The sequence below is a fragment of the Tursiops truncatus genome, chromosome 11 (genome assembly GCF_011762595.2).
Source record: "Tursiops truncatus isolate mTurTru1 chromosome 11, mTurTru1.mat.Y, whole genome shotgun sequence".
In the NCBI taxonomy this organism is placed as follows: Eukaryota; Metazoa; Chordata; class Mammalia; order Artiodactyla; family Delphinidae; genus Tursiops; species Tursiops truncatus.
The window spans coordinates 24290951-24315927 of record NC_047044.1 but is presented as its reverse complement, the minus strand read 5'-3'; the positions used below and the strand labels follow the sequence as shown (position 1 = coordinate 24315927).

At 39.1% G+C, this 24977-nt stretch overlaps 1 protein-coding gene across 2 annotated transcripts in view; it reads left to right on the top strand.

Moving 5' to 3' along the window:
• CFAP54 (cilia and flagella associated protein 54) overlaps window positions 1-24977 on the top strand; it is a 301722-nt gene that overhangs the window by 165589 nt on the left and 111156 nt on the right. The window contains exons 40-48 of one of the 2 annotated variants that reach the window (XM_019952057.3): window positions 2610-2762; window positions 4639-4833; window positions 6668-6755; window positions 7052-7261; window positions 10201-10267; window positions 12012-12194; window positions 14603-14689; window positions 19402-19524; window positions 24651-24704. In XM_019952057.3, coding sequence (XP_019807616.1) covers window positions 2610-2762; window positions 4639-4833; window positions 6668-6755; window positions 7052-7261; window positions 10201-10267; window positions 12012-12194; window positions 14603-14689; window positions 19402-19524; window positions 24651-24704 — 1160 coding nt within the window. The remainder of the gene's footprint in view (window positions 1-2609; window positions 2763-4638; window positions 4834-6667; window positions 6756-7051; window positions 7262-10200; window positions 10268-12011; window positions 12195-14602; window positions 14690-19401; window positions 19525-24650; window positions 24705-24977) is intronic. The other variant, XM_073788328.1, reaches the window with a different exon arrangement.

Sequence of the window (24977 nt, the reverse complement as noted above, 5' to 3'; positions counted from 1 at the left end):
AAAGGAGCTTTAAGCCAAGGGAAGAAAGTATTTCAAGGAGGAGGGAATTAGCAACTGGGTCAAATGCTGTTGAAAATTTATGAGGGATAAAGTCTAAAAATTGAACATTAGATGTAGCCACGTGAAGATCCTTGGGGTGAAATGATGGGGGAAAGTCTGATCTAAGCAGGTTCAAGAGAGAATGGAGAACAGTGAAAATAGAACTTTTTGAGTTTTGTTGTAAAATGGAACAGAGAAATAGGATGGTGTCTTGAGGGGCAAGTAGGGTCGAGAGAAAGGTTTTTTATTTTTTCAAAATAATTTTTTTTCTGTTTTAGAAATTTAGATATAGTTACCATGCTATACATTACAGCTTTAGAACTTATTTATCTTGTAATTGACATTTGTACCTCTGGGCCCCCTTCACCTATTTTGCCCATCACCCCACCCCCTGCCTATGGCAACCACCAATCTCTTCTCTGTTTCTATGAGTTTGGTTTTTTTTAGATTCCATATATAAGTGAGATCATACAGTGTTTGTCTTTCTCTGTCTGAATTTATTTCGCTTAGCATCATGCCCTCAAGGCCCATCTATGTTGTCACAAATGGCAGGATTTCCTTCTTTTTTATGGCTGAGTAATATTCCATTGGGTATATACCACATTTTCTCTGTCCATTCATCTGTTGATGGACACTTAAGTTATTTCTGTCTTGGTTATTGTAAATAATGCTGCAATGAACATGAAATTTTTTTGATTTTTTTTTTTTTTTTAAGATAGGAGAAAAAAGGAAAATGTTGTTGAGAATGATTCAGCAGAGGGAAAAACTGATGATTTGGAGGGGAGAGAATTGCTGGAGTGATGCCCTGGCAGTGTAGATGGACACAGGTGCTGGGGGCTGGGTGGGTCTGATGGTAGGGGATTGCAGGAAATCCCTTTGGATTTCTCCCATTTATTCCCATTGAGGTAGGAAGCAAGGTCATTGGCCCTGAAAGATGGGGAAGAGGTAATTCCCACTCTCTTTCTTTTCTTTGCCACATAGCCAATTAACCACTCTCCTGTCGCTTCTAACATTAGAATGTTCCCTGTGTCCCTCCCTTGTTTCCACTGCTACCACCTCAGTCAAGTTCACATCATACAATGTCTGTGTTATAACTTCACAACCTCCCAGTCACCACCCTCTTTCCATTGCAGGCTGCTGTGCATACAGCAGTGGGCTAACTCTTCCTGAAACACTTACCTCTTTCTGCTGGGGTCCTACTCAAAACCGTTTCTTGACTGCCCATTAAAGAGGATGAAGGCCGCTTGCTCAGCGAGGGCTTCAGGCCTCTGGAAACCCTTCTCAGTTCAAAAGGACTGGCCATGTCATCTCATTGTGCCCTGAATCGCCACCCTTAATCCTGCTCCCACCCTCTCCTTGCACAAACTAGTTCTGTGACCCAAGGGATGCTGCTAGACTTCTCTACGCCTGATTTTCCTCATCTGTAAAATGAGGATATAATAGTACATCCCTCTTATGGGTGTTGCTAGGATTCAGTGAGACTATCACAGTAATTATTTAGAATAGTCACTGGCATAGTATAAACACTTAATCAACTTCAGCTATTCTTATTCTAGCTGTCTGAAACCCCTTGCCTCTTTCTTCCTGATCTGACCTTCCCTATCCTCTAAGACACAGCTGGCATAGCTTCTCTCCCATGAAGTCTTTCTTGCTCATCCTTTCCTGCCTACACTGATCTATCTCTTCTATCTTTCCCTCATTTTCACATGTAACCAGATACTTTCTGTCAAGGTGATTTTCATACTCCAGTGTTAGAATGCCTCTTTGCTTCAGCTAAACGGTAAATTTCTTGAGGGCAGAGGTCACGCCCCTTAACCTCTTATAGCCCTGTTCCCTAGCAAGTTGCTGCACTCTCAAGACCTCAGATTTTACAGGAGATGTTCGACCTGCTCAGCTTGTTGAAGGGGTAAATTTATTTGTTATTCATCTGAAGCCTGTGTTTCTTCTTTCCCGTGTGCCTGCTTCATGGTGTATGCAGCCGGTCTGCAGCCTAATTTATGGGACTGTCACTTCCTCTCCAGGGACCTCACAGCAGCTCTCTGCCAACATCTGCCCTTCTGGCCACTTTTCAGGACTGCTTTGTAGTTCCATACCCGTTTATGGCTTCATCTTCCTTTCCTCTGCATCCTCCAGTATTAGAAAGCTGTCTTTTCCTTCTCTCAAGGGAGCAGTTGCCCATCTCCAAGCTTCTTTGTTTCCTCCTTTCGTCTCCTTCCCAAGGCACCTTGGCTTTGAAGAGGCTGCTGAAAAGGAGTAGATTATTTCATCTTTTATGATCAGCAAAAGAAAAAGTAGGAGACTTTATTAGGAAAATTGGCAAGATCTAAAGTTATTTGCATTTCATACAAATCAAAAGTTTTCTAAGTTTTTTTCTTTTTTAAAAAAACTGTCAAATATACCAAAAAAAAAATTTTGATCTGAACGTTGAAACAACTGCTGCAGACCTGGGGGCTTTGAATTTAGCAGCTTTCGTTTGGGCCCAAGAAATTCTCTGAATTAGAAAGTCTTTTGCTGCTTGTTGGCTTGCTGCAACATTTCATCCCTCACGTGACTCTTCCCTTTCCTTTCAGAATACAGCAAAGCCGAAGAGCTCCTCTGTGTGCCCGTGGACGTGACAGACACTTTGAGATGTTTTAGAGAGACCTTGGAAAAATCCAAATATCGCAACAGATCAATCCGACACAGCAGAAAGTTGCTTTCGTTATTTCTTGCCCAGACACAAGGTAAAATACAGTTGTTCCTCGGCATCTGCGGGGAATTGGTTCTAGGACCCCCTGTGGATACCAAAATCCGTGGATGTACACGTCTCTTACAGTCAGCTCCCCTCCCCCGCCCCCCGTATCTATGGTTCTGCATCCCCAGAAATGGAGGGCTGACTGTACTTGCTCTGCATCCCTTCCTCTTTATTTACCCAGGGTACCACCCCGTGGGTGTACTGTGTTCTGCCATAGGTCCCTCCTTCCCCCACTTCCATGCCCACTCCCTGCTGCCTTTCACTTTCTTCTTCTTGTCTAGTGGATTACATCTCTGTTTCTCACACTTTATTCCAACCAAAGCACTGCCTCACTCATCTGCTTCTCTGCCTTCTGTGAAACGAGCATAATCCCTAAGCGGAGTAAATACAGAAGCAGTGCTCTAGTCTTGTTTTATTTTTATAAGTAGATGAATTGTTTCATATCGAATTAACTACAGTCTTTTACCAAAACACTACTTTATCAATGTCTAAGAAAGGGATGCATTTTAATATACACATCTCGTAAGATTTCTTATTAATACCACAGATTTTGATCTTAGAGATTTCTTTTAGCTTAAAAAAAAGATATTCACTGTTCTTGGTTACATTACACTTGTTTTCTTCCTTCTCAAAATCTATTGATTTGTAAACTCAGTCAAAGCAGGACTTCAAGTGGTTAAGTGGTAACCTCAGAGAGAAAGAAGATACTCAAATTCAGGCCGAGAAAAATCTCAAATTATCTACATTTAGGTAATTTAAAATTTGTTAAAACCCTAATTTGTGTTTATAATACTTACTGTTCACATTTATCAGAATAATAAGAATAAACTTAAAGAATAAATTTAAATGAATAAACTTAAAATAATTGTATTTTAAAGTTATTAATAATAGATTTAAATTTAGCATCTAACTAAGATGCTAATAGTCTCTGAACTGATCTATTAGAAATTTGACCAATTTTTTTTTTTACAACCACTGACAAGTTTTATTTATGTATGTATATATGTTTGTATGTATGTATGTATCAATATATATTCATTCTTGTTGCTGCCCCTTCTCCCCGCAAAAGGCACTTACTATGATATGTACCCACAGTTTTTGGTTGTATTGTCCAAAGACACACATTACATTAAATTGGCCCTCCACATCATGTTTAAACTTCTTTCAAGTATGATGTACACTAACAGTGGTTAAGGACATGAATTAAAAAAGCAAATACAATTCCTAAGAATGGTTTACGCTGCCTAAATCTAAATTTCACCTGGTACTAAGATATTCTCAGCAGTTTATCCCCAGTCCTTGGGCTGTAGACCTAAATCCATTTTAGCTTCTCTGTCTCTGAGGTTTTTGACTACTTCCCCTAGAATATTTTTCCTTTTTTTTTTTTTTTTCCTGTGTGTTCTCTGATCTTATACAGAGACAGGTTCTTTCCCATTTTTTTTCTCCCCTCAGGTCAGAAGTACCTCTGCACTGCTTCTATCCCAGAGGTCTCTGCCCCAGAGGCAAACTAACATCTTACTGTTGGAAACTCTTTTAAAAAAGGCAAACTCAAAACCTGTGCAACTTCTGCCAGTCCCTATGAGGAGCAAAGCATTATCTCAACATTTACTTTCCAGCAAACTGCCCCTCTGTGCTGTTCCTTATGAGGTAACACAAGTGTAGAGCACATCACACACCTGGGCTCTTCAGAAATGATTCAAGATACGAAGTTTAAGGAAATAGTGTCCTTCGAGCTGCAAATGAGTCTCAGCTCTGTACAAAACCCTTCCTTCCTTCTCCTTTTCCACTTCTACTTTTTTCCTCCTCATCAACTTCCCTTCTTTCTCCATTTTTAAGTTTCTTTTAAATTTTTTTCATGAATTTAGGAGACAAAGGAGGAACGAACAATTTAAAATTCACTACCAGAAAGGTGGAGTTTTGCCTTGGGACAGAAGAGATGCACATGCCAACACCTCCTGACCTTTCTCAGGAGCACTTCCAAGTTTTCAGCTCAGTGGAGAAAAGCAAACTTCCCTCCTCACAACTTGGACTCGTAATTTCTTCTTATTATGAAACTATTAGTAAGATTTATTCATTATGTGTTCATTTTCAATATGATCTGTCACATTAATGTTGAGATTGCATTTGGTCTTGAAATATTATCTTTTTTAAATTTATTTTTTTATCAAAGTATAGGTATTTGTAATATTGTGGTAGTTTTGGCTGTACAGCAAAGTGATTCAGTTATATATCAATATATATATATATTTTTTTCAGATTCTTTTCCATTATAGGTTATTACAAGATATTGAATATAGTTCCCTGTGCTAGACTGTAACTGAAATGTTATCTGTAGAGTAGGATGAAAGAGCTTGAACATAGAATCTATTCATCACACCCTCGTGGACAGTGACAGAGCAGCATCAAGACAAGCAGCTTCCAGCCCCTCCCATCACCCACTTTCCCAGATTGGCTGTCACCATTGTGAGATTCTAGGCACCGTCCCATCCATCCCACCTTAACTGAATCTGTGAACCATTTGTCGAGATGTGGCCACTGTTATGTGCTTTTGCTCTGCCCCAGCTGATTGCATTTTCCTTGTCTTTCCACTTGATTTGGTTTTTCTACAAATTCAGCAGTATAAATTCAGTCCATGTTGTAGACCCAACGTCCCCCCTTTTTTTATAACAGACATTTTGTAACTCCCCCTTTATTCTTCCTATGCACATTATTTTTAAAAATCAATATGAAGCTCTAAATATAAAATGAAGGGTAACTAAAATGAAATAACTTTATAATAAAAGAATCTATTTGTTGGTATGTAAGAGCTTAGGCACTAGAGGTATAGAGAAGCAATCAGATGCTCACATACAGTATGTAAACTATACAGGATACACATGAATGTGACAGCTACGAATGCAGACTGAGACAGGTGTATTGGTAACTCAGGTACTATCAGCATTGCTAATTTTGGTGACATGATGTTCTAAAATGGCAAATCTAGGCCATTCTGGACAAAACAAAATATTACAGTGGTTGCATTTCTGGAAAACTCAGAGCATTTTGAACACACGCAAACATACCCTTTCTATGAAATGAAGTTAGATGTTAGACTCAAATAATTATAAATAGGTTTCTCACCTTTTTCCTCACTGTGGGGGAAGGTTCTGTGCATGGCAGGCCATCAAGTGTCAGGTCCTTACCTAGGAAATACTAGCAGATGCCCCATTGTGACAACTAACAAAACCCTCCTCAAATTTCTAAAATACCCTCTAGCGGACATTGCTGCCCTCATTAGAAACCATTACCATGTTAGTTGGGTTTTTTGGCTACACATCCTGGAATGCATGTATTCATCAGAAAACAACAAATTCAGGTACTGTTCAAGATGTGCTTTTTTGCATTTGGGTAAAGGAAGAATCCAAAGTGCTGTGCTCCTGTCACATCCCTGATCAAAAACAAACTGTTCAGCGCTTCCCATGTGCTGTAGAATAGTGTCCACATTTCTCCACGTGGCACTCAGATGCCTCCGTAATCTTACCACTACCCGCTTCTTCACCCTCCCCAGAAAGCGTATTCCGGCCGCACACATTGCCATATATATATACCCAGCCCTTTCTGCCTTGCACACTTTTTCTGGATTTTTCTCTTTCACCATCTCAACCTGCCCGACTCTTACTGTACTTTCTCCCGTTTCCCACCTCTTTGACCCGATCTCCCACTCCATGACATTAAAATAGAACATCGTTTGCTCTCTTTCTCTACCCATATTGTGTGACATTTAAAGGCTCTATTAGCTTGAAGTTTGCTTATCTACACAGTTAAGGTATAAGGCAATTTAAAATATTCTTGAAAATATACAGGAAATATTTTCCAGGGACTGACATTTGTTCTTTCACTTGATTAAAAATACAGATGTTCTGCAAACCAGCAATGAAAGAAGTCTTAACGTTCAGGCATTGCATGAACTTGGAAGTCTTCTTGTCTTCGCACAAAAGAAAAGGTAGCTTTTAGGAGTCAGTAAAACAAGGGAAACTTTGTTCAGCTGAAAAAATGTTTAATTATTGTGAAAAATACTGCCTTTCATAAATTTTAGTCTGTTGATAATATTCCATTGCTGCATTTTATTCATCAAATGCTACCTGAGAGAAATGGTTATGAGCAATAAATGGTATAGATCCATTCTCTAACATTTTAATTAAAATGTCTCTTCAGTGCATTTGCTTTCCCTTTTGGAAGATAGATTTAATAACACGGATCTCAGAAAACATGCTGCTGCATGCTCTATTTCTGTTTTAGGGCTGCTTTTAAATGTTGGAGTCAAGCTCTTGATGACATATTCAGAAAACAAGACGTGCTCCATACATGGAAGGAGTATGGCAGCTCACTCACCAATGCCACTGACAGCCGTTCACCTCCAGGTTCCAAAGACTACAGTGAGGAGTTTCTGTCAAAAGTTGGCATTTGGGGATGTTTGCAAGGGGCGGTGATATCAGCGAAGATAGCACAGTGAGTGTGACGATGGAGTGGTCTGTGTCGTAGCTGTCGCCTCCTTTGTGGGCTGCCCACCCGTGCCATGTAGGGTGCCACACCTCACATGCACTGGGTTCCCGGGCAGCTGTGTCCATATCATACAGGCTTATATGGCTTACTTATTTGTGCTGTTTCTTGTTGATGGCCATCTCCTCTTCCTGTTAACACCTGCCACACCTGGAGTGTGAGAACCATGTGGGCATAGGTCTTTGTTCTGTTCACCAGTGTATCCCGAGTGCCTGGCATGGAGATGGGATTCAATAACTACTTGTTGAATGAATGAACGAGTGGATGAACGGTTGGTATTTGAGAAAGAATAACAGCGTAGAGGCAGGATGACTAGGGCCTAACTTTAGGGCCCCCAGCAAGTTACTCATCCTGCCTGAGCCTCAGTTGTTCTCATTTGTAAACTGTGGTGACAGGAATTACATGACACACTGTATTAGTTTGCTAGTACAAACTAGCAACAGAGTACCAATCTGTGAGCAATTTATTGTCTCACAATTCTGGAGGCTTGACATCCGAGATCAAGGTGTTGACAGGCCTGGTTTCTTCTGAGTCCTCTCTCCCTGCTTGTAGGTGGCTGTCTTCTCACTCTGTCCTCACATGGTCTTCCGTCTGTGCATGTGTGTGTCCTAATCTGCTCTTCTTATAAGGCCATCAATCATATTGGATTAGGGCCCACCCTAATGACCTCATTTTAACATGATTACCTCTTTAAAGACCTATTTCTAAGTATAGTCACCTTCTGAGGCACTAGGGGTTAGGACTTCAACATATGAATTTCAGGGTGCAGTGGGTCACATGATTTAGCCCGTAACACAGACTGTATTAGTTTCCTATTAGTGGTATAACAAATTACCACAAATTTAGTGCCCTAAAACAATACAGATTTATTGTCTTACAGTTATGGGGGGCAGAAGTCCTAAAATCAATGTGTTGGCAGGGCTGAGCTCCCTCCGGAGGCTCTAGGGGACGATGTGTTCTTGCATGTTCCAACTTCTAGAGGCCTCCTGCATTCCTCAGCTCATGGCTCCATCTTCTGTCTTCAGGACCAAGAGCCTGTCATCTTTCTCTCTCTCCGAGCTCTGTTTCCGTCCTCACATCTTCTCTGACTCTGACCCTCCTGCCTTTCTCTTATAAGGATCATTGTGATTACATTGAACCCAGTAATTCAGGATAACTTCCCTATCTCAAGGCCCTTAATTTAATCACATCTGCAAAGTTTTTTGGTTTTGGGGTTTTTGTTTGTTTTTTGCCACGTGGAGTAACATATGCATAGGTTTGGGGGATTAGGCCGTTGATTTCTTTGTGGGGGGCATTATTCAACCTGCCACATGTAACATATGGGAAAGCCCATCACAATGCCTTATACCTAGTTAGCACTCACAGATATCTTAAATATTTGATTAATGTGCGAAATTTAGGAAGTATGAAGAGAGTGGAGGTACAGGTTTCCTTTACCTCTCTAGTTACATTTTAGGGCGTGGTAGGCAAAAATCTGCATAGTATTTTGAGCTGTAGAGAAAGTTTTTAAAAATAATAACTTGTCCTAGTTAATAATCACACTGTTTTCAGAAAATTAGCATTTGAACAGGGGAAGTAAGGAATTACCACTTAAAAAATATCAAACATTTAAAGATTTTTTTTAAAACTCTGTCAAGTTTGATTTTTTTTTTTTTTTACCACTCCTGGGACGGAACTCTTCCTTACACACACATACACACACACACACACACACACACACACACACACACACACGATCCCCACGCAAGTTTGAGTTTATAAGTTAGTAGAGCTTGGCAGCAGAGAATAGAAAAGCTGAGGAAGGTTCCCAGCTTGAAAAGAACAGCTATAGCATTCCTGCCAGAGGACACCTCAGCTTCTCTGAGCCTCTGAAGTTTTTACTTAGTGGTTTTCAATCAACAGAAAGTCATTTCCTGGTTACCCAGCTGGAAGTCTGAACTTCCAAAGGCTCTGTGATACTCCAGGGGCTTTGGCTGTTCTTGGAGACTCCTTGAGGAGAAGAAACTTCTCCCCCCACTGTTCAGAAGGTAAAGCACCACATAGAGAAGCTGAACTTAGACTGACGAAGTTATTAATATAGTGAAGCCCACTGGTGTTATTGAAATAAGATTTAGAAGAGTAATGTGGTTTACAGTTGCAAATTTGAGTTTCAAGACCCATGTAAAGAAAACTCAAACTCTACTAAGGGACGTAAAATGAGACAGTAGTAAACACAGAGATATTACCTTAATCTTTGGTGGAAGGACTTAATGTCATCGATGGATCCATAATATACTGCTGGTGAGGAAACACATTGTTTAAATCTATGGGAGGAAATTTTTTAATTGTACTCATCAAAAATTTGATTTAAAATTGTGCACCTCCTTTTCCCCAAAATTCCACTTCTAGGGATTTATCCAGTGGAATTAATAGGACAAGTGCTCAGAAATGTAGGTACAACAATGTTTATTTCAGCGTTGGAAAAAACCAAAATGGAGATGGATATTTTAGTATTATGGTACATGCATATGATAAAAATATTAAAATCTGTAAAATAATGATGTAACTCATTATGTCCAAGAATAAAAAATTTGTTTATAAAATAATATGTATTGCATAATTTTAGTCTTACTGTGAGTGTGCATGTGTATTATTGTATGTAGAAGAAAATCTAGAAGGAAAGTGGCCAAAATGTTACCAGTAATCATGTTTAGGTGGTAGGATTATAGGTGACTTTTCATTTTATTTTTTTTCTATCTTTCTATGTCCTAGATCTTATATGAGTATGTAGCACTTTTAGAATCACAAAGATTATTTTAATTTTGGAAAATCTATGAGTATTAGAGATGTATTTATATAAAAATAGTCCTGGAACATTGTCTATGAATGTTTCTTTTTCTTATACTTAGATTTATTCAGACATTGGACGTTGAAAAGAGAACCAACTCTTGCCTTTTGTCCGGGTTACTCTTTCAGGTAACACTTCCTGTATACCTTTTTACAGTAGCCGGACCATGCAGTCAGTAAAAAAAAAAAAAAAAAAAAAAAGTGGTTTAGCATATTCATAAAACTTGCACGTAGGGAAATAGCATGAACCTTGGTTAAATATCATAAGCCCGTCTTTCCTTCAATGGCTGAACCCCTGTGGCATGGTATTCAGCAGAGTCACTTTTTTCATTTTGGCTACAGGAGGAGGAGTTTTACAGATAAGGAAACTAAGTCTCCTGTCCTTCGTAATGTCATTTTACTAATGAGCAGTGAAGGGAATCTGACTGAGTCTAAAGGGTTGCCTTAAGTTGCCTCATCTCTAAATAAAGTTTTGCTCAATTGTGTGATGTAAAATATACCATATAATGAAAGCAAAAAATAAGTTGAAGACTATATAAGTAGAGTGTCTGCAGTTCTTAGGATTTGGGTTTGACTTTACTGAAGAAGAAAGGAGCTTTTATCTGAAATACAAGACATTCTAAGATTTGGGAACATAGCCAGGGGCCTCTGCAGTCTCCTGAAGGTTCTGTTTACTTTGAAGGATGGGACACCCTTGTTCTAAGGAGTCTAGTAGCTTATGAAATCTGGATGAGCATATGGCCAGAGTTTTCAATTTTCTTATGTTCCATACACTTCTGGCCTGTGCTTCAAAGGGAAAAGGTGGAAGAGGCAAGGATGCAAAGGGAATAATAATCCGAATTGGATTCCTTCTATTGCATCCTTTACTTTCTTCTGATATTCCTCATTCCTGAAGATAATGCTGTTTATATTTTAGAAATAAGTAATTTTTTGCTTAAACGTGGACATCATTTCTTTGTAATATGACACTTAAAATTAAAATTAGCTGGGGGATTTATTTTTAAAACCTGCTCTTTTTATGATTTTAAAGAAAATTTGTAAAACTAAAAATTAAACAACTGTAATATTTTAGACTAGGTATCATAAGTTTAATGAGCAATTTGATTAAACTTTGTTCCAGATATATACATTAAAATAACTTTATGATGCATTTGTCATCAAGAAATGTTAATTGTTTAAGATAACATAAGAAGCACTCCTAAATGTACAATTTGATTTTGTGTATTCATCTTGTTTCTGAATGTCTGGTACAACGTTGGTCATATAAATTACCTAAGAAATATTGGTCAATTAAACAAATCAACTTTTTACTTAATTCAATAAAAATTCAAAATTACCTCTGCTTGATTTAGACTTCTGAAATATGTTTTTCTTTCCTCTACTTATATAGGTTGGTATAGTGGAAAGAACATACATTTTTGAGTTACATAGACATGACTTTGAATCTTCTTTTTGCCATCATTAGCTGTGTGACCTCAGAGAAGTTAATTGTTTAAGCCTCAGTTATATCACTTGTGAGATAATAATCCTTCCTTCTAGGGGTAGGTTAAGTGAAGATTAAATGAGATAATATTTACAAAGAATTTACCAAGAGTGCCCAACACAAAATTGACCCTCAACAAATGATAACTTAATATAATTTCTTCTTAAAATGATAATTATTCAACTACCATGGAATTTAAAAGGCCCATCTTGAGTGGTAAAAGCATTTGGAACCTATAGTCATGAGGATATTGATAAGTATCATTTATTACAGGATACAGTGTGCTAGGCATACGCAAAGCACTTTGGGAAGTAATACATGTACTTATCTTTCTCTCTCGTTGTTGCAGATGCAAGTTGCAGCTCTTCATTTCACCTTTTTCATTTACAGGGTTTGCTTAGAACCACACTTCTACACCCTAAAGCTGAACGTTGCTATGCTCAGTATGAAATCACTCAGCTTCTTCCCGGCATCGAGCTCTTCTCGGACAGATACCGGGCTGACATCTGCTCTGTAGTTGCAAGTCTGTATTACGTAATCCGCGAACTGCACTTTGCTAAGCAAAATCTAATAGTAAGTGATTTGTAAAATCGACAAATCTTAATTCACTGTGGTATCTTACCCCATTTACCTTATACTTTTCAAGTTTTAATAATGTAGTTTTGGTCAGTTCCTATTTAACTTTTAAACTCTATTTTCGGGATTCAGATCTGTACTTCAAGATGAAACATATTAATTAATATTCTTTCTTTTGACATCACTGTTTGCATTGCCTTTTGGGTACAATAGCCATGCCTATTTGATTTTGTTCTCTTATTTTACTCTATTATTTTACCTTTTTTAGAAGACATTTGGTGAAATTGACTAGAATGTTGCACTGGTCTCAAACACAGGAATCTAGTGCACTTATAACTTCACTGCATTAAGTCATGCAGGTCATATCAGTATCGAAACCCTGGGAGTATTTCTTTATTGAGATAAATTTATCTTTGTGTCTTGTCTTTTCTGTGTTAAGGGCACATCTAAGTGAAAAACAGATTCTAACTGTGAAATTAAAGACAGACACTTCTTAATATCCTAGGAAATTAAAATAAAACCCAAATACAACTCTCTTTTCCTTTAGGGAAATAAACCATAGTATGTATCTCATAAATTTGAAGTTGACTGCATTTTAAACATAAATTAGGGTGTTCTGTTGATTATTTTATATTTTCCTCCTTTATCGTATTTGTCCTTTTTTCTTCCTCTGTGCTATTTCCTCTACCTCTGTATCTCTTTTCCCCTGTGTTTGCTTGTTAATATATGTTCTTTCTCTTTTTCTGCTTCTTTCCCTTTCCTCTATAATTTTCATACTTACTTTCTTTTATCTCATGTATTATTTTCTCTTGTTCTAAGTTCACTCTCTCCTTATCTTGAAAAGATTTACTGCCCCCTGATATTAGTTGTTAAATTATAATGTCATATGTTAAAGTGAAAAGGTTGATACATGCTTTTAACACTTGGCAGATTTGGCAAAAAATTGTTTATTAGAAAAAAATAGCAAAATGGTGCTCCTCTCTTGTTAAGGGGATTCATTTCTGGATTTAGAAAATAGTTTTTATCCCCTGGGTAACTTTTAGCTGCCTAGTCATATTCATATATAATACATATCCCTGCCCTGGAAAAGAGATGAGACTTTTTTCTCTGAAGCTTAAGGAATTGAGAACATTTTTCTGAATAATTGAGCAATTGGCAGCAATAAAATGGTATGTTTTTATTTGTCACTAAAGAAAAGAAACAATCTCAAAGGTAATAGCCAACTCATTTTGTGCTGCATTAATTACAGAAAAAAGTATTGTGTTATGTTTGTAGAGCACCATTGTAGAAAAACGTATTGTGTTATGTTTGAAATCATTTAAGACCAGTTTTAGTCCTTTTCAAAAGCTGTTGCTGTTAGCAGCCACCAGTTGACTGACAATGAGATTCCTTAGCTAAACTTGCAAGATGTAAACAGTTTCCATTTTCTATTACACTACCTTCCAGGAGGAGCCCAGTGGCTAAGGAGACAGCTGTAACATATAAAATTTGCTAGGGGACCCAATGCTGTGGGATCATGGGAAATAGTTTGCTAAATAATAAGGATCCCAGTGCCCCTTCTTGCTCCATCTGCCTTTGATGGAGCAGGACCCAGTTGTAGGGACTGAGCTTCAGTTTTAAGTTGAGATCAGGAGCTGTTCAGAAGTCTAGGCAAAACTGTCCCTCAACACCTGCCTTTAGCTGGATACTGGTTTGGTCAATTGAAAAATTGATAGTCTGTAAGCTTTCACATATATCCATGGGACTCCAAGAAGACTTGAACTTTGGGGTTAATTTTAGGAAAATAAAAATGTTATATGAAGAGTAAGCTTGTGTTTTAATCAGTAGAATATATGCTCTATGAAGGCAAGGACTTAGATTTTTTTTCTCATTCAACAGTGTCTGACATATAACAGGCCTGTTGTAAATATTTTTTGATGATGGAGATATTCCAGTTGGCGACAAATAGCTGACATTGAGACGAATAAGTAGAAGCTATTAGGGGACATGGATGTGAGTTCCTTTGCTTTAAATTTTGCATTTATTTGGTAGCTCATTTGCTAGAATGTTTCCACAGGCCTCAGTAATTCATACGTATATGTTGAAATAATTTTTTTTCAAGGAAGATGATTAACTGGATTTTTATTTTTCCGTGCTTAAGGAAATGTGAAACCTAGGTTTTTGGTATCAAGTAGCATCTACTTGGAACTGTTAAGTCACTGATAGCACTTTAAAATTCTAATAAAATTATGAAACATATGTTAGGCAGATCATTTCACTTATACCAAACAGTACAGTCTTCTAAGGTGGAAAAATCAATCACAATTTTGCATAACATCTCTTACATCAGTATTTGGCTAAATTGTATTATTAGGTTATTAACTTGATAAAATACGTTTCAAAACAGAGTGTTTTTCTGTTGGTAGATTCTGCCTCTTCTTGCATTGTACCAATATTTTGTTTCTGCAATTTGCCAAGACCTAGTCAGAAATCTAGAAGCAAGAATCCTCAAGGTATGTTTCAAGCTTTTTAAGACATTTGATATTCTTGAACTATTAAAGATACTGTCATGAATTACTTTTTTATTATTATCATCATAAGCTGATAATAATATATGGTGTTGTACTGATATTAAAAAAAACTTGCCCAACATTTTAATAAAGTATGAGAAAGAGCCATGTAGAAAGGCTTAGGTCATTTTATTCTTGGGCCACAGTAAAGTGAGGAACAGCTACCCCGGTAACAAGGCTCACCTGACACCATTCAGCCTAGAAATCACCATTTCTGAAAGATTGGTTTCCTCATGGAGACTAATGAGTCATTTTCCGAAGTTTCTGGGAGTTGTTTTGCTAAGGATCTTTGTGTACATCATGGTATACAGGAGGGTTTTTTTTATTGCACAGACAGTTGAGGTGATAAAACACACAGGCACTAAATTACAATTAATTCTGTAACCCAGAGGTCAGGAGGCTCTCTGCTTTCAAGATTCGTGTGCAGTTGGCTTGAACCCCGTGTGGAGTGGGGAACATCAAGCATCTTGTTTTCTCTGCCCCTTTTCCCGATCACCCATGGTCGCAGGCTCCCACTGTCATTGAATTTGTTTTGTACGTGGATCCTTTCAGCAGCCAGCAGATTTGCTCCCTGTTCTGCACTTCTTCATCTCTAATATGGAATTCAGCCCTATTCCATATTTTACACACACACACACACACACACACACACACACACACGTAAACACACACACTACATCCACCCAAGGTGTTTATTTCTATAGTGGACTTTACTGAAAATTGGGAACATAAGGAAATTTTAGTTGAGGCAAAACCAGCAACTTAAAATAGAATATTTAGCATCTCTGAGTTTAAAATATTTCTCGCCCATTATCCCACTCTTTTGCCTCCTATCCCATGGCTTCGTCAGCCGTGTGATGGTAAATACTTCACAACTCACTCTAAAAAAAAGCTTTGATTTGTAACATTTGCAATTTCCATGGTGTAAATACTCCCACTGCAGCTGACTTCAGCCTACCAACTGGGCGTTACTGAATGTGGGGCTTCGACAAGATGTGCCTCGTTGGCTCTTGTAATTGCGGGTGAGTGGGCTCCCACACTCCCCTAGCTTAGCCCTCCTTCTCCTTTTTTTGGAAATACCCTTCTTCCCCGATCCTTCACATTTTCTAATAAGGGAAAATGAGACTGCCCTTTGAACTGCTCTCTCCATCAAGACCCTGCCTGTGGGCCCTGTTTTCAGACCCAAATTGTCCATTGCATTCTCTTTCTAAATAAAGATAACACCTTCCCTAACAGGAATTGTGATGCTCTTAAGATAATACATTTTAACCTGGGAATAAATAATTTGTAATCAGCCATGAATTCTGGTTCACCCTTTCTGAGTTACTGAACTCTTAACAGTTCTCTGGCTTTTGAATTCTAATAATAGTTTTTAAAAAACTGCATACAACTTTTCTCTGTTTTTAAAACAGTGCTCTCTTCAAGACTGCAAAATTCTCGAGGCTAAGGCCTGTATCTTTTGCATCTTTTGGTTCCCTATAGTGTCTTGAGTAATAAATTTATATACTTGATATTCAGTAATTAATTGTTGAATTGGATTTAAAATCTTTAGACATATATCAAGTGTCTACTGTCCATACTCTCCTTGGTGTTTGGTGGGAACTCACCGAGAAGATACTTGGTAAATGTTTATTGTTTTATCTTTGAAACAACATTATCAAGTATCTCCTATATAAAGGCACCGTGTTAGTAACTCTAATCAAAGAAATGTAACCCATGGTCTTTGCTTTTGTAAAGAAGTGAAAATAGGGAAGAGAGATGGGACATACACACAAGAGAATAATGTGTGTACCTCCCACTTGATCATTTCCAAACGAGTGTGACGAACACTGTTTCCAGGAGTTTGAAAGAGGGGAGAATGGCTCTGGGTCTCTAGGTTTCAACCAAGTAGATAAGATTTCAGCTTGAAAAAAACAGAACTAACTGAGTAGGAGAGGGGAAGAAGGGAGCATTCTCAGCAGACAGTAGTCTGAAAGGTGTAGAGGTGAGGAAGTATTGACTTGTTTAGGGGGTAGAGGTGGTTGGGTTAGACTGGAGTGGAGGTCTTGATCAGGCAGTTTGGAGTAGATGACATGAGGACACCAGAGGTCCGTGATGTGGAGGAGACCAGGGGCCCAGTCTTGAATTTCAAGCCGAGGTGTAATCGGAGGCTGAGCAGTGAGAGAAAGGAGGAGCTTGTGGTGTCAGAATTGCGTCACAGTTTTATTCTGACGTCACAGGAGGCAAGAAGCATGGAAGGGTTGCAGTGACAACTAGTAACGTGTCAGAAGGCAGTCCAGAGAGGCACTGAAAGAATCTGGAGTAAAGTTTTTGATTAAATGACTATTTCTTACTGATTGTTAGCACTTGGCAACTGTTTTTGTACTAGAGTAGCTTAAAAGTCAGTGAAGAACTGTGGACTGTCTTCTCTAGCCTTGGGTTGGGAGGGGGAATTCATGACAGTTTTGATCAGGAGAAGGATGTGATCAGATATATCTGGTAGGTGTGTCAGGAACAGAGTGAGATGGGACTGGGATCTTATCAGCATAGTAGGGCTGGAAACGCAACTAGAGTGTTGGCAGAACCACTGAAAATGGTCAATTAATGCATCATACAGAGGAAGGAATGATAGCCCCCATAGGCAGAGTTTGCCTGACCTTCCCGAACTAAACTAAACCGTTAGTGGGAAGAGAGAAAAGTCGTAATCAGGAAATAGCAAACGATGATGCTTTCTGACAAATCAAAGAGCAGTAGATCACACTGTTAAGTCTCTACAGTTGCACTAGTGTCTTCCAGGGGAAGCTTTAAGACCTCTTTATGATCAACTGGTCTGGCTTCACTTTAGAACTGCCAGCATCCTGAAAGATTTATTACTCTCAACATATCCGGCATTCCTGGGAAGGGTACTGATGGTTCTGTATTTGTATGACTGAAGGGTTGATTTATGAGCAGTTCTTTTTCCCATCTGGCTTGTTTGTGTTCACAGTGTTCATTGTTTCTGAAAATACATGTCCATTATTATCACCACGGCTTTTTCATATGGTCAGATTGGTTCGATAAACTGAACCAGAGGTAGCCTGAACAGGTGGTCCATGTACAGCAATCTCACACTCAAGCCCAGAGGAAACTAACCTTACACAGATATGGGGAAATGTTTCCTCCAAGGGGCAAAGAGCTCCAACGACTCCCTAATGCCTACTTTGATATTATGTGGCACCAGGGAGATTAGAGCCCAAGGTGTGTTAGGCAAGAGCCAAAGTATGCAACTCAATAGACGAGCTGTTTTCTCTTCATCAGTAAAAATATTCTCCTGACTTCTTATGTTTTATTTTTATGTTGTTGTCACATCCTGTTTCCTTCTAACTTACCTTCTTTTTATTTCTTTAAAATTGGTACACTCTTGAGATTCCTAAGATAGTAGTTAAAGGAAAAGAGAGAGTAAGATGAGTATAATGTTGAGGATAAGTTGGATTTTCTTTTTCTGTGTTTTAGATATATATCATCTTCATCCAAGTTTGTACTTCACTCCCTACTTCCACAATTTACCCATCTCTTTTCTCTGTAAAGTCGCTAGACGTTTTCAAAACATAAGTAAGGTACAGGCCCTGCCCTGTTAAAAACTCTCCAATCACTTACCATGCAAAGAATCAAATCCCAAGTCTCCACTCTGGTCTACAGGCCACCATTCGCACCTACCTCCCAACCCTCTTCTCCTCTCTCCCTAAGCTCCTGCCACACAGGCTGTCCCCTGAACACACCAAGACCCCAGGATTGCTCCTGCCACCATGTGACCTTTGTAGTCAAGGTCCCCTCAGCAGTTTTCATGTCTCCCTCCATCATATCATTCCCAAACCTTCTCTTGAAGGTTTTCTCCTCAGAGAAGTCCCTCTTAACCACAGTTTCAAAACTAGTATTTTGTCAGTACCTTTTATCTCTTTTCATACTGTGTATATCTTCATGTATCACTTAACTTTAGCTCACCGTATATCCCAGTGGAGGTAACCTCCAAGAGGGCTTGGTGCAGAAGAGGAGCTCAGTATACCTGCTGAATGAACGCGTGCATTTGATGATTTGATTTCTTCTTGTAACTTCCTAATTGAAAGTCTTGCTGGATTATATTCAAAATAAGCCATGTACAATATATAGTTACCAATTGACTAATGTTGTTAAATCCATGTCTGTAAAATCGACAGTGTCCATTCATTGTGGATAAGGAAATGAACGGTTGATGCATCGTGGAATTCATCTCCTGGTTTGTTTTACATTCCTCAGAGTGTTAGAGAAATCAGGAGTGTTTTTGTTTTGTCTTTCTTTTAAACCATACTTGACCATGGGAACAAAAGGATGAGTTCAACTTTTAAAAACTCTTCTGTGTCTATCCTATTTTTTAAAATGTGTTTGCGTCTGATAAAGTAAAAGCCACATCTCATGAACGGCCATTGTTTTGAAAAGTCACTTGATGTGATTTACTAGCTTCTTGGTCCCCTGCACATGTGAACTGGGTTACACACAGACACATGCATCTCTACCACTGTGTCGTCTAAACATTAACTTATAACGCGTTACCAATACGAAGCAGAAATTTTGGATCTTGGCAAGTTGATGATTTTTCTCTAAAATTTGTAAGTGAAACAAATGGTTTAATTTAGAATCTCTTTTTTTTCTTTTCTTTAAAGATAGAAGTCCTTATAGATTTAGGATTCTTTTCCGAAGCCTTTCATGAGATATCCCAGATTTTTAATGGAAAAAACATGCCTTCTTCAGTACCCGCTGGCTGTAAAGCTACTGGAAGAATGAAGGTAAACCTGCCAATTCGATTCAAAGCCATTTTTAACCTTCTGAAGGTCCTTTTGAAGGCTACATTCCTAAAATCTAGGGAATGCTTCCACAAAAGGGTATTTACAAGTCTCTGGTACTGCAAACTTCTTTGTTAAGGCTGATTAGAGCGAACATCAGACATACACAAGGTTTCCTTTGTCTGAAATGGAAGAAGGGTGGGTGTCATGACGGGGAGGGGAGTGTGGTCTTGCAGTAGGTTTTTACTGTGGAATTTTGACTTTGTGTTGTCATGGACAGTCTCAGTAGACACACTGATCAGCCACTATCTCTTAGACTTTTGGGTCTGAGCTTATAATTTCTAGTTAATAGTCTTAGTCAAAATGGTCTCTCTTCATGTTTTATTTGGATATTTTGATTTATATACTTTATACCAAAGAGTTAAGCATGTGTTCACATTTCTTCTGATTTTTGTGAGGGGAGAATGTTCCTCTATTTTGTCTAGTCTTTTTTGACTTTGGGAGAGAGTTCTACCTGGCTTGCTTAATTTGTATTTGTAAATTGCATGATTGAAGCATCCTTGAAAATGAATACTGACCTTTATATTTAAATCAGAGTGAGCTCTTATTGTCCTCTGCTTTGGTTTTTGTGGTGATCTGGGAATCCCTGGGTGATCTTGCTTGGGGCAGATGCTTGGACCCTCATCCAAGGGCCAGCAATAAAGGAAATAGGAGAAAGCAACAAGTCAGTTCCCTGGGAGAGACCATATGTGTGAGGAGTGAGACTGGCAGACACGATACATGCTGGTGAGATTCGAATTCAGAGGACCTAAAAGAAACTGCGGAATAGTTATGTCTTGAAAACTACTTGCATAGGCAGACATATTTACATATAATGCATACATTACTTCAGTGTATATCCCTAAAAGGTTGCTGCTTTTTTCTCAATATGACTGCTACAGTGTTATAGTTTATCGTAATGAGGTTAAGTGTCAAGTTATCTACAGAAAATCCTAAGAGGGACGTTCAGTAGACGATCGGATATGTGTGTGTATGTCTATACATCTACAGTGGACCCTCTGTATCCGTGGGTTCCACGTCAGTGGCTTCAACCAACCATGGATTGAAAATATTTGGAAAAAAATTCCAGAGAATTCGAAAAGGCAAAACTTAAATTTCTATGCTAGCAGTTATTTACATACCATTTACATTGTATTAGGCATTATAAGTAATCTAGAAATGATTTAAAGTATATGGGAGGATGTGCCTAAGTTATATACTGTGCCATTTTATATGAGGGACTTGAGCATTGCAGATTTTGCTATGGGGGGTGGGGAATCCTGAAACCAATCCCTCACAGTTACCAAGGGACGACTGTATATTTATCTATCTAGCTGTCTATGTGGGAGTCAGTCATGTTTTTTGGTTCATTTTCTATAGCACAAACTATTTCATCTTGTTACCTGGGTTAAATTAGCAGTATTTTCTTTCTTTTTTTTTTTTTTTTAAAGTTTATTTATTTATTTTTGGCTGCGGTGGGTCTTCCTTGCTGCGCGTGGGCTTTCTCTAGTTGCGGGAGTGGGGGCTACTCTTCGTTGCGGTGCGCGGGCTTCTCATTGCGGTGGCTTCTCTTGTTGCGGAGCACGGGCTCCAGGCGCACAGGCTTCAGTAGTTGTGGCATGAGGGCTCAGTAGTTGTGGCTCACAGGCCCTAGAGCGCAGGCTCAGCAGCTGTGGCACATGGGCTTAGTTGCTCCGCGGCATGTGGGATCTTCCTGGACTAGGGCTTGAACCCGTGTCCCCTGCATTGGCAGGCGGATTCTTAACCACTGCGCCACCAGGGAAGCCCCATAGCAGTATTTTCTTGCTTGCTTCTCAAGCAACAGCCTTTCCCTGTTGTAAAATAGTTTGCATTTTGTTATTTAAATTATATTTTAATTCATTTAAAAATATTTATTGAGTGCTGACTGAATACAGGCACTATTCCAGACATGGGAATAGAGCAGTAGAAAGATAAGTGGAGTTATTGCCTTCCTGGAGGCATGTTACTATTGGACAGTCCAGTGAGGAAGACAAATAATAAACACATTAAGCACATAACTACATGTCAGATGGTGACATGCTCTGATGGACAATCAAGCTGAGCTGAGGGACAGGAAGTGACCAGAGCAGTGGGTAGCTGTTCTGTTGAGGGTGGTTTGGGAAGTCTCTCTAATAAGGGAGTGAAAGATTTGAGGGAATAACCTTCCAAATAGGAGGCAGTGCAAGGGCAAAGGCCTGTAAGATGTGGTTGAGGAAAACCAGGAAGGCCACGTGAGGCTGGATTAGAGAGGAGGAGGAGAGGGGGCAGGACCCAGGAGCCAGGTCATGTCGGACCGCCCAGGGCTGGGGGAGGACTGGAGTTTACTCTAAATGAGATGGGAAGCCTTGTAGAGCTTTGAACAGAGGAGTGATGGGACAGGAAGTAAATTCCAAAGAACCGCTTTGTTGCTGTTTGGGGAATGGGCTGTGGATGAGCTTGGGTATAAATGGGGAGACCAGGGAGAAGGCCTTTGCCAATGACCTGAGTGAGATATGACAGTGGTCGGGGTAACAGTGGTGGGAGGAGTGAAAAGTGGTAGAATTCTGGGCACATGGCAAAGGTAGAGCTGACAGCATTTGCTAATGATGGTTGAGATGTGGGATGTAAGAGAAAGAAGTCAGACCTGACTACAGAGTGTTCAACGTGAGCAGCAGGTAGCAAAGAGTTTTCATTGACTGAGATGGGGAGTCCCGCTGCCCCAAGGCAGGCGTAGAGCGTGTTAAGTGTGAGATTCCTAGTGGACAAGCAGGTGGAGATACAGCCTAGGTAGGTGTAGAGAGTATATGTTCTGGAATTCAGGGGAGAGTTTGAAGCTGCAGGTAAATTTGGGAGCATCGGCAGAAATTTAAAGTCATGGGACTGGGGGAGAGCAGCTGGGGACCAAGGCAGATAATGAAAAGTAAAAGGCAGAGGACTGAAACTTGGGGCCCTCCACATTTAGGGTCCGGAAGACAAGAAGGAAAGGGAAGCCCGTTGGGTAGAATAGGAAACGAGAGTTTTCAATGGTTACTGCTTTCACCAAAACAAATAGACAAGTGATCTGAAACTCATTTTTACAGATAAATTCCAAACTTCATTTTTTATCAACTAGTTTTCGTAAGACAAAAGTGTGGGCGAATTGTTTCCCGATGGATTATGACTTCATATTTTGTGTTCTCAAAGTTAATTTGCAGCTTTTCCAGCTTCAGTTGGGAATTTAAAAAGTGTAATTAAAAGAGGAAGTGCGTTCAGGGTTTAAAATTAAAATAGGTGCCAACGTTATTAGGCTGCAGGCTAGTTATTTAAAGACAGGATTAATGAATTAAATTTCTGTTGTAAAGCAGTTACTGGAAAAGTCTTACAGATTATGATTGAACATTTTTTTTTTTTTTTTTTTTTGCGGTACGCGGGCCTCTCACTGTTGTGGCCTCTCCCGTTGCGGAGCACAGGCTCCGGATGCGCAGGCTCAGCGGCCATGGCTCACAGGCCTAGCTGCTCCGTGGCATGTGGGATCTTCCCAGACCGGGGCACGAACCCGTGTCCCCTGCATCGGCAGGTGGACTCTCAACCACTGCGTCACCAGGGAAGCCCTATGATTGAACTTTTCACGGGCTTTTAAAAAAATTCTATTTTTTTTTTTAATATACTCATATTTCGATTCTGCTCTCATCACCAAATCTAAAGTCCCATCATTAACTCTCTTCAAATTATATCACCAAAGGTCTCTTCCTGGATTCAGTTACTCACTTTTCAATGTGTTAAAGGAAATAAAGAATATCTTCAAAAAAAGAAATGTTTTTAAACACTCACCAGCACTTTCTTCCGATAAGAGCAATATGTGATGTCTTGATTTAGGGGTTCCTCAAAAGCAGATCCTGAGACAAAGATTTGGGAACAATTAGTGTGTTTGAGAGATGATTCCGGGAAGAACAGTGAGTGAGTGGGAAAGTCAGACAGGGAGACGAGGAAAACCACTCCACAGAGCATTAATGAGATCCCCGCCATGGGCAGGTGGGGCCTGCAGAGAGACTGTCTCTTGCCCCTCATTCGTAGGGGTTGCTCCCTGCACTTTCAGCCTCTCCTGAAACTCTCCTGTGGCCACAGAATGCCCTCAGTCAAAGAGGTACAGGTGCTCGAAGTAGGATACCACGCACATATGAGTGGCCTGTTCATGGAAGATGCTGGTGACTTCCAGGTGACCAAGAGCATGTGGATGTGGTATTAGTATTGACATCTAAGAATGGGCACCTTTTAAAAAGGGCAGCTGTACCAGAAGGGATGCACCCTCATAACGATACAACAATGTTCTGTGACAAATGAATTGAATGTTTTCTAATGCAGTATTATATTTAGAGCCAAACATATTAACAGGTAATTCACAAACAAGGGAAGAACCACAAAAAGCATCATTGTGAAGAGTAATACAATTTACCTCAAACTGGCAAAAACAATTTTAAGTGCTAATACGCAATGCTATTGAAAGTGCAGTAATCCTGGCATTTTCATACAACATGGGTGGAAGGTAGATTGAGCTACCCCTTTTCAATTTTCTCAATATAGTCTTATCTTATGACCCAGCACTTCTGCTTCCAGGAATCTATCCAAAGGTTATAATCAGAAATACCAGCAAAATAGTCACCAATATTATTCAAACCAGGGCTGAATGGTGGGGTGAGGATGAGAAGTGGTCTTCTTAGATGTCTAACAGTAGGAGAGAGGTTAAGTTATTATGCCACATTCATAGGATAGAACATTACTGAGCTATTAGACGAGGTTTACAAATAACTTAATGGTGTGGGAAAATAATTATGATGTAACATTTAGTGAAAAGGAATCCAAATACATATACAAAATTTTAAAATACGTCAAAAAGAAATTGGTAGTAAAGTCACCTAGATATTAACATTGACAACCTAAAGATGTTGATTTTTGCTTTCTTCTTTATACTATACTTGTCTTTTCTGACTAGAGCATGGATTACTTGTATAATAAAAATTATATTTAAGATAGTTTTAGAACACATTAACAGTTTCATCTAAAGGAGCACTCAATACTCTTGTTTCTAATGTTAACATTTTGTATATTGACAGCTATTTCAATCATTTGACTCGGGAAAACCTCTTACTAGTAAAGAAAATATGCAGGTAAGGATAATGATATTTTATAAATACTGGATATTTAGTGTGCATAATTTTTGAGTCATTTCAATCTTTTTGGTATGTATAATCTTTGTTTTTGAGTATCTGCTGTGTAATATGCTCTTCTATGTCTGGTAATGGAGTCTGATCTCCAAATATTGAGGCCAGAGATACGGTCGGACCCAAACTGATCTGGTTTTCAGATGGAGCAAATATCAGTCACTGCTCCTCAGTTTTCAGTTACACATGCATATTCAGTTTGCTTATCTAGCCATGCCA